At 33.7% G+C, this 10,936-nt stretch overlaps 1 protein-coding gene across 6 annotated transcripts in view; it reads right to left on the bottom strand.

Annotated features, from left to right (window-relative positions):
* Positions 1 to 10,936, bottom strand: part of LOC109533899 (disks large 1 tumor suppressor protein) — a 476,297-nt gene that overhangs the window by 268,164 nt on the left and 197,197 nt on the right. For 5 of the 6 annotated variants that reach the window (XM_048670185.1, XM_048670184.1, XM_048670188.1 and 2 more), the window contains exon 1: positions 3,226 to 3,466. The exons of the other annotated variant lie outside the window; for it this stretch is intronic. In XM_048670185.1, coding sequence (XP_048526142.1) covers positions 3,226 to 3,466 — 241 coding nt within the window. Of the gene's footprint in view, positions 1 to 3,225; positions 3,467 to 10,936 lie in introns of those variants that run through there. 6 annotated transcript variants of the gene reach the window in all.

The raw sequence follows: 10,936 nt of genomic DNA, 5'->3' as shown, positions 1-10,936 counted from the left end.
ATGTTTTTAAGAGGCTTCTTATATTTTTCCACGGTTATTTTATTGATAACTTCGTTTATATAGCCTATATATTTTGATATAGTTTATTATAGGTCCCAAAACTACCTAAAATTGGATTTGCCCGGTTCGATTTTCTTAAATCTACCAGCTTAAAAGTGATATTCAAACCTCGTTAGTTGAAGGTACACAATTCCTGGTTATTGTGCTTCATAATAACTAAAATCTGATATGAAAATAAAACCATTCTTATGTATTAAAAGCACATTTGCGTGATAAAATACGTGGTAAATTAACGCTTTCGTGCTATTCTCATAGCTAATCAATCTTCTGAAAATCAATATTGGTTAACTTCATTTTATGGAAATGACTGCAGCGGAGAAGCCTACATTTGCAATTTGATCGAAAAATGTAATTGCATAGGTAGCATTGCAAGGTTGGCTTTGACGATGATTGACTAGTAGACTAATGCATACGCATTTCTGATCATTTAAATTCAATCAACAAAGCCCGGTTTTCACTGAAACATATGACATGAAATTTGAAAACTCATATTTGTCTCATCAGTCAATAACTATGATGTGATTGAAGGTGAAAATCACAATTTATCTACTTAATTATAGTACTTCAACTAATAATATTTCCCGGGGATTCTATTCACAATCGTCATACTTATTATGGAACATCACAAAACTCGATATCTCATACCCTGACAATTTAATAAAATTATGAATAATTTTAATCGGAAGATTTTTATTTTTCCAATTGAAAATTCATTGCGCGCATTTAACATGCATTCTTTTAAAATTCAGAGGTGGTTTACTCGAAAGTCTAAACGAAACTTATGCGGCAGGCAGCATTGGACGATACTGATTGGATGGTACGGTGGTTGCAGGTAAACGCAAAAACAGCAAACACCGGAAACAGCAAAAGAAAAGAGGAAGAATGGAGTTCAATAGATCCACTTTGATCAGTCTAACAGCTATTTATTATAAGGTAAAATATTTTAGTAATTGGACTAGACTCATTAATAAATGTATGCACAATAAGTACAATTGCCAATCAAAATTAAGCCAAAAATGTATCTCTAGCAAATCGCGGTTCCAGCTCTGGCCGTTTTGCTACATATATTTGTGAATCTTCTGCTCATCAGTTAGTAAATTTAATTTTAGCCTTAAATTAATTTACAATCTACCAAAAAAAAAACTGAATGGATGACTATGTGAAAATTCTGCAGAGGAAGAATCGTAGTCATCTATATAGTCCAGACAACTTAAAATTTATCAAACATAACAATACGGAACCATATTATAGAAAACGTCGAACACTATGTGTACTTCGACCATGACATCAGATTAAGGAAATCAAACCAGGATGCTGAAATAAAACGAAGAACACAACTAGCATGGGCCGCTTTCGGTCAACTTACATATACCCTAAAAAATAATTATATTCGCATAAACCTAAAACGAAAAGTTTTTGACACTTGCGTATTACCGGAGTGCACCTACAGAGTAGATGTCCCTTAGCAAAAAGATTGCTAAAAAATTGTAGGCAACCCGAAGAACGATGGACCGAAGTATGCTTGGAAAATCACAAAGAGACAAAATTAGCAACCCGGAAATAAGACGCAAAACATGACATGTTAGAATTTCCAGAAACGCGATGGCTAAAAAAAATCATAAACTGAAATAGATGAAGAATATAACCGAGTGAAATTCGGCAATCTAATTTTCGTTTATTAGGCTTCATCATCCGAGTCCTACATGGATATAACTTGCTATTTAATTCAGATATTTAAATTCGTTCATTTCCAAGCGTCGAGCATGAAAATTGCTTCCGCTTTTTCCTGAAACCCATAAACAAAAGGCCTGAAAACAACTTGAATATGCATTTGCTTCCTATGTAGAACGAAATTTTTTATATGTATTATTTATGAAGCGGATGATTCCTTTTCAAGAATCATAATAAGCAGAAAATTTTATGCTGGATCATAATCCGTTAAAAGCAGATTTAAACTTAAACGTAAAACAAACAAATCTGTTCAATAACCGTTACCATAATCAGAAAAATACGCAGTTGATGTTGAACGGCTGCTTTGCATTAGATTCAGCAGACCAAAAGTTGAACAAGTCTTAACTACAATAACAGATGCCTCGTGCAGGATATAGCTATAACATAGGGACAAAAATTTGTAACAAACATACCTATGTGGTTTGATACACATGTTTGTGTCTTTGGCAAATTGAATTTAAATTATATTGACAATGGCTTAAATACATGCATTGAAATAATATGAATAAATTAAGATCAACCCCGCATGTCGTGTGTTTGCAAACAATGTTTATCAAAGTTAAATCGAGTACGATAAACGCGACTTTCATTAAATGTGAGTCAATGTTCATTATAATCCTCGAAGCTTCAATTATATTTGCTAATAAAGAGTTAATACCGTACGCATGTAAATATGGTTCAACTCTCTACATTTTCTGATGGACATTTTCATTAAAAAAAAAATTAAGTTGTAAGCACATTCAGCTGAAAAGCTCATCCGCGGCCCTGTATAGATCCAGATTATCAGTAACTGAAGTAGAATAGTAGGATATATATTATAAATTATATTTTCCAGGCCGTCATAAATACATAAAAATAACCCAATTGATTGAATTAGTAAGTGCACAGATAAGCAAATATATCTAATACTTCTTATGAACATAAATTAAAAATAATTAGTAAAGGTTTCAAAAGTAATTAGCAGATTTTCACGATTTCAGATTGATGACACTTATAAGCGGAGAGTCGACCCAATTTTGCGCATCTGATAAATTGCTGCACTCACAGTTCAGCGGTCAAATATGAGAGCACTGATTTAAAATGTGGCCTAATTTGAAGTTCGCTTCGTAATTTTAATCGGATTATGCATTTATAATGCAGCAGATCGATTAAAATGCAAAATCAAGCCTAACCGCGAAATTCGATAGAGCCATTTTGCTTTTCCGTTTTTCCACAATTATTGTTTCATTTATTTTGCATTCGAAAATGATTTATAACAGGACGAAGTTTTGCCGTTTCGAATAAGAGCGCGAAATACCCATCGTGCATACTGTCTAAAAGAAGGTAATTTCACAAGTCCAAATAATTACATTTTAAACCACGTGTGAAAATTCTTTGGAGAATTACTTTAAATACCAATAATTATTCTTACATTGGTATAGCTTCATCACTCACCTTCATCTGGAGATACAAATCCATGAACTTCACAAAATGTGGTGGATTCAGTTGCCGGTACACTCGGTGCAATCAAATTAGGTGTTACAGCGCCATCTATAGTGAAGAAAGTGGTGGCACGTGAGACTGAACGTTGGCTTGTTCTTTCGTTACGACGCTGACACTTCGCGCACCTCTTCATTTCGGCGCGCACGCGCAATAACCACACCATCCCGAATAAGGCCATATCGTATTTCAGCATCATCATGCAATTAGGGCGCTCATGTCGCCTAATCCTGCTATTGAAAGACACCCCTAATGAAGCTATTCAGATATTTAGCAACCGAGACCATTCAGAACAACAGAAAAATGTATTATTTTTTATCTGCATTTAAATGAGTGAGTCGAGTAGTATGGCTGGAAAATTATTTTAAAGTTTTCAGATGAATTCATGTTTTAGAATTCGGCTTTTAAACACTTAAATTTGAGGTGTTGATCACAGCTGAACAGTTTATTTAAAATGTTCATTGGATACTCGCTAAATCGAACCATCCGAACTAACTATCCCAAACTGACCCAAAGTAATACGACATAACAAGTAAGTGTAAGTAGAAGACGCAAAGCTAGTTTGATCGGAATAAAATCTAACATTGTGTCTCATAACACATTAAATTGAAATGTACCGTTATCTTAGAAAATCTTGCTGAAACACTTTGCTGATCTAACATTGAAAATTACAGATCAATAATATTCTGTAGGTACGCAATAAATACTTCCACCGTCAAATGATGCAGTTCTATTCTGAAAGCAGATGAAAATTAAAGTACTATTATCATAACCAGATGTGCATAGGAAAGCAAATACGCATAAACCGCAGCCTTTACATAAACTTACTTTGTTTTTTAGCCAGTGCCTATTATTTTCTGAAATCTCGACCAGCAAATTAAAACGCGTTGCAATTTATTAGCAAATAAATGAACATGCTCTTTACTTCCGCATTATGTAAGAAATAAAACGAAAAACAAAATAACGCCATACGCAAAATTTACTGAAGCAAGAACCAAATGAATCACACAGAACTAGCTCTTCTCCTACTATAAATTCATCGACTTGATCCAAAATAATTTTCCTGGCCTTTGAACCAACGCTGTTTTTCTTTGTGGTATTTAAGCTCAAAGGGCAATTTTTTATAACAAAGGCAGGCTCATTGCCATAATTTACCTGTCTCTGACACACATTCGACGTCACCTTCTTTTCTCTCGATTTAGTTCACTTTCCGTAACAACATACTAACAATCCAGCTCTAATGAGACACTTTTTCCATATGCTTCCAAATTATTGACATTTTTTTCACGCTAACACTTTATTGAACTTTATACTGATATGTCAGTGAAAATAAATCTCGATGTGATCCTCCATCTGGATACATTAATCTTCTCCCAAGCTTATGTGAAGTTTTTGTATATTCCCACGTCAGATTATCTGTGAAGAGAAAACGACTTTCACGGGCCCTGGTTTTTGCAGATAAACATATTTGACAATAATACTGTGCTGTAGGATTTATTAGCCGGCAGCCTGATGGACATGAGATGAATAAAGAGATGCGGCTGACTCAATTTTCAGCTGCGCTCTGTACCGAATAATCGACAAACTGCATATATCTGCTAGCATTATTCACATCTGCCTAGCAAGCCGGATATATTTGACTTGTGAAGGCTTTATGTAGTTTTTTTCCTCATCACACATATTTTAATATATGCTAATACCACTTTTGATATAAACGCAAATTTCGTAGCACGCGCCTGCATACTGCCAGCCAGCTTCGCTAATGATCCCGTTAACTGGTGTGAGTAATCATTGACTTTCAGCGCACTTTTAATAGACCAGCGAATCAACTGATGCTTTTTTATGAATGAGACAAATTTACTTTCCAGCATAAATTTGTTGATAAATTTCTTCGAATTATATTATATAAATATCGACCCATTTATGGATATTGTATTTTGCCTGCAATTGAAGATGCCACTAATATTCCTATCAAAAAAATTATTTCAAACGCTAATGATCAATTTCAAAATCCTCCGTACCCGACAAATATAAATATCCTGCTACGTTAATCTCAAAATTGGTACGTAGATTATAAATAAAATTCCAACTGTGCACTGCAGTAATGAGAATGTTGTGATTTACTTCATTTTATGCTTTCCAAGTATATGGGTTTTCAAAACTTTTCCAACAAATTTTTACAGCAGATGCACTCTTAACGAACTTTTGGTGAAGTATACCGATACCTATGGAACTTTATGATACGTAATCAGGAAAGATGCGAGCCGGGCAACAGAGCGAGACCACTATCGGGAAAAGATACTGTGGACTAATAAACGTCCAAATGCAGGTTTCAAAGTTACAAAGCCAATGATTTTATTAAGCATTTTTTTTCTAAATGGATTTCACATATTAAATTGATTCCTTTGGCATCCTCTCTCTTATTAAGCAAACGCATAATATGCTACAGAAAGATTATCCGCTAAGCTCTTATTATATCGGCGCGTCAAAAAATTAGAAAATTTCTGGTTTTGAACAAACTTCCAGTATATTGAAATGTTTCTAAACCTGGGTTGATGTTGCGCTAAACTTCATAGTTTTTCTTATAAAACTGATTAATCGATTCTATTGCAGTTAGATAATTTGAAGTATATACAATTTATAATATGTGGCTGTCTGAGACATACAACGTGACTTAAATATTTTTCAATAGTAGAATACAGACTGAAAAAGCGCTTTACATTTTTGAAATAAATTCCGACAACATCATCACTTGCTGGATATTTTTTCGAATTTGTATTTATACCAACTGAACTACAACACAAAGAAATATAACCTTGACCATAAAAAACAAAGATGTAGAGCAGGTATCCACGTTTAAATACCTGGGCACGAGGTGCTAGATAGACCAGGACTCTGAGCCTAAAGTGAAATCAGATACAAAATAGAACAGGCGAGGAAGGTCTTCACTGGTATGAAGAAGCTCTTTACTAGATTGGAATTAAGCGTGGAGCTCAGGACATGCATGCTCCGTTGCTGTGTTCTCTGTCCTTCTATACGGCAGTGAGAGCTGGACCCTTGATCCCATAACGGAGAAGAGAATCGATGCATTTGAGAAGTATCTCTATCCACGCATGCTCAAAATTTCTTGGACACAGAAGATAACCAATATCGAAGTTCTAAGACGTACGAACAAAGGACAGCAACTGCTACAAGCGATAAAAGATAGGGAAACGCAGTATATTGAACATATTATGAGGGGCAGCCAATACGAAATCTTAAAACTCATCATCGAAGGAAAGATTAAGAGAAAAAGATCCATCGGAAGACGTCAGAAGTCATAACTGAAGAACATCCATCCGCAGGTGGTTTAGACGTATATCCACGGAGATTTTGCCAGCAGCTGTTAACAAGACCACACTGGCCATTTATATCGCCAACCTTCGTAAGGAGACGGCGAGATAATAAGAACTACACCAACACTTGCAGAGGCGATATTTTTGGCAAAAATAGTGGAGTACAGAGCAAAACATTTTTCTATTAAAAATTTTTGTTTTTTCAGTTTCCCGAAATTTTTTGACCAAGCGCCTTTTTCGCCCACGTCAACTATTAATAAGATTATCTCATTTTCGGTGAACTGGACAAATACATGATCATCTATTCTGACAAAAAATGGTTACATAAATTAAAATTCATTAAATTTACTCAAGAAAAGGTAAGTAGCACTAAATATATTTTTGATGTAGCTTTAGCTATGAAATGCGTTCATAATTAATTTTCTGCTTCAAACTGCCCTGAAATTTGCTAAAATCTACTATAATGCGAGAACTGCTTTAAACGTGTTTGATTTATAAAACAAAAAGGTTCATGATATCCGAACTAAAACATTTGCGAAATTGTGGAAACAATTTAAATTATTTTAGCTACCAGAGGCTCATGATAGTTTACCGGCTATAAAAACTCCAGAAACAAATACCATAGATTTGATGAATAAATTTGGATAAAGCAATTGTTTTATTGTAATGCTGATTGCAATTTATTACGACTTAAAAAATCACGATTAAATGCGGTGATCAGTTTCCTCAACAAAACGCTTATAGCTAGAGACCACATAAACTTGGTTGGTATTTGCACCACTGTCAACTAACTGGACATGTTTGTATTATTTACTAATTTAACTAGACCTTAATAATTGATAAATAGAATCCACCACTAAAGTGAAATTCCTGGTGCCCTAGGAAGTCGGTTTAATATTAAAATATGCGTTTAAATACATGCAATTTTTTCAATTTTTTCCTAACGATCCTCATCAGAAAATTGATGTATTCGATTTTCAGTTTCTCCTACCGCGTTCGTTCACCTATGAACAAAATGGCAGATAATACGTGATGTTATTAATGAAAACATAGTTTCAAGGTGCAGATTATTTTATTCAATCCTGCCTGAAAACACTAGTTGTTTTTAAGAACGACGCAACCAAAAACCGTCCCAAAATTTTACGAATGCCTCAAGATAAGGATTTCGCAGATACTTATTTGAACTTCGTGTAGGCAGTGCTCTATTCCGAAAAACAAAAATCTTCCTGAGCGAGAATCCAGCCCACTTCTATAAATAATCCACTCTCAAAGCCGTGACCTTTTAAATGACTGCAATTACATCTTGCTAAATGAGCTAAAGCCGAACCCGAGGTCCTCTCATTTCAGTAATTAATTTTCAATCCACAATCGAGTTGATTTATAGCATTACCACAGCGCATAGCTTTAGGTAGTGACAGTATTTCAACAAATATTTGATGCCGAATGGACAGGTTGTACTGCCTAATGGTTACCAAAAGCAAACTCTGTACATTGCATCAATAATACTGGAATAATTAGGAAACGAGAGTTTGTTCAAGTGAAGCAGATAAAATCTTGATGTCAGATTTAATCGTTAAGTCGGCATATTCCGTGAAATATGGAAATCTTGAAAAAGTGTTTTCATCAAATGAAAAAAGTTATAGCGGTCTAGTAATATCACATATTGTCTGATAAGCCAATGCACATTTACTTTTAGAGTTTTTAACATTTTTTATTTTATTGACTGAGTGCTTCAAAGATTCAGATGTGGTCCGATTTTTTCCCGATAGCTATATCTATATGTATAGAGCGTTAAAAATTCAAGCAATTCACTCATAAACGCAGAAAAAAATAATTTGTTTTAATACTTTTTTGACCTTTTTGCCGCTTTTTACAACAAAGTTGGCTTCTTAGCATTATACGCTGAACTGACTGTAGCCTTTGATTATACATCAGCCAGGAAACCAAATGCCAACCAATTTATATCTCCCCTAGATATTTATAAATATGTTTTAAATTATTATTTAATTACAACATTTAAGTAAGCTTAAGCCAACTAAATAAACGATCAAACACAAGGAAATTTTTCAGTAACTATTGATTGGTAGTCGCTAACTTGTAGGTAATAAGAAATCGACTCTAGCAGCAATGTTGAAAATTGTTACAAGATTTAAAAAACTGGAGACCTTTTAAAACTCTTCCATTCTTTGAAAATGTAAGTCGACAACTGGGCAACAAAGCAGATGGACTGCTTAGTGACAGCATTTAGTACTTACACACCATTAGAAATTACCAGTTTAAAGTTTCCTGCAGACTAACAAAGAAAAATCAATGTTATAGAGTCAGTTTGCAACGAATGTTTTTCTTTTCATCATTTGAGGTCTCCAGCTGTTTGATAACAATCATTAAATCTTATTTTTAGCGCAAACTGTAACACTCTGTAATTTCTTGGTGATGAATTGTTTTCCCCCTACATTCCCTAGAAGCTGTATATCATTTTTAGCTATCATTGTTAAACCTTTCCTTTATTAATGTATTATTGATGACATATTTCTATGTATTACAACCACTTGGCTTAAAACCGTGTATTACTGTAAGATATTAGAATATTTAATCAACATTTTAGTTTACCTAAAACAAATTTTTAAGTCGATTACAATGCATTCTGATTAATGTATCTGCTTATTAAACAACCTGATGATTTTGAACAAGCTTTATGACTTTTCTGTCGAGGTTAAAAATTGCTCCCTTTCGATTTGCCATCGTAATTATATCCAGATCTTTCACAGACTTAATTTCTTTAGCCAGCAAACATTTGAAATTGTCGGTTTGATTTTGCTCAAATACAAGAAGCTATTTTAATTTGCCCAAGAAATTCACTGACGGAGATTAAAATATTTTGCAACTGATTTTTGTTGGAAAGCAGGGAAGCGTGCAGGAAAGTAATCTTGCCTTAAAGTTAATTGGTTTTAGTATCCGACCTTTAAGTATAACCGTTTGATGACAATTTGCTGCTTCAAGTTTTCACTACAGTAATTCCGCTCCCTTTTGGTAAACCGAAAAATGTTATTAACACTTAATAACACAGACGAAGTAACATTAATTTCCATGACAATATTAGACGTAATCTTTTATTTAAATGCTCAAATTAAGCCTAAGTTACAAAAAAGAAAGGTTCTGTTACATCCGTGATAATAAAACGAAAATATACTACAAGGAACTAATCAGTGTACTAGATAAAGCATTTTTTGGTTGCAATAATTATCGAACTTAAAAAATACTTTATTGCAAGTATGTATTTTTTAGAATCAAAAAAGTTCAAGCTATGCGAATTTTTTAAGCCATACATGCCTCCTTTTTGCTTATATGAGGTTTGCTTCATACGAAACTGATTCCGATTGTATTACTGAGCCTGTATAAATCCTAGTTTGTTTTTTTCGAAAAGTTTGAAGAAAAACATTTGAGAAAGAAAAGCTACTTTGGGATACTTTTTGAGTTAATATGCTTTCCATTATGCATATACAGGCATAAAACAGCAAGCAGCTTCGCGTAAATAATGGAAACGCAAAATATAGATATGTCTACTTTTCCGTTACTTTTAATCAGAATAAAATAAACAGATCTGATTGCGTGGTTGTTTCCAATGCTATATTGTGGTGGCAAAACATATGTTATGTTATGGGAAATATGTCACTCGTGCTCATATTTTGCTTAATTTTCGTCTTTTTTCAGTAAAGCTGCTTTTAATAGATCACACTCTTGTGGTCCTAAATGTTAAGGTCACGGTTTAAGAAATGTGGAAAAATTAACTTTCTGAATTTGCGAGTACGACGAAAATTAATTGGAAACCTAAAACAAGAGCCAATCTGATAACAAACACATTGCAGTTATCGTAAATGAAAACGATCACTCTAATGCTCCGTTTTCTGGAGTCTTCGCTTCAAAGCACAATAAAATAAATTGATGTTATTGCCGGATTTTTAAAGAAAATAAACTCTCGCAACGTATCCAACTGTATAATAAAAATTTGTCACATTCAATTATTGCAACCCAACTGATCCAGATTCAGCAAAATTTCCATTTTACTGAAATTGCCACAACCGTTCAAACAGAGTAAAAATATTGGATAAATGTGAAATATACTTCTGGTTTGGTTGGTTGCATACAGGGTGATTCGAAATTGGCGTCATTCCTTTTAAGGGGTGATAGAGGCTCCCTGGAGGATTACGAGAAAAATATTGAAATATTTTTTTTCGAAAATTTCTAGAAGATATTAACAGTTGAAGATCGAATTTCAACTTTCTTATTAAGCATTATTTTGAAATTGTTCCATGTTTAATTGGTAGCATATT

This window comes from Dendroctonus ponderosae, unplaced genomic scaffold (genome assembly GCF_020466585.1).
Source record: "Dendroctonus ponderosae isolate FM_Combo_2020 unplaced genomic scaffold, Dpon_F_20191213v2 Dpon_F_20191213_1, whole genome shotgun sequence".
Lineage (NCBI taxonomy): Eukaryota > Metazoa > Arthropoda > Insecta > Coleoptera > Curculionidae > Dendroctonus > Dendroctonus ponderosae.
Note: the sequence above shows the minus strand (reverse complement) of the source record. Positions and strands in the feature narration are given on the sequence as shown.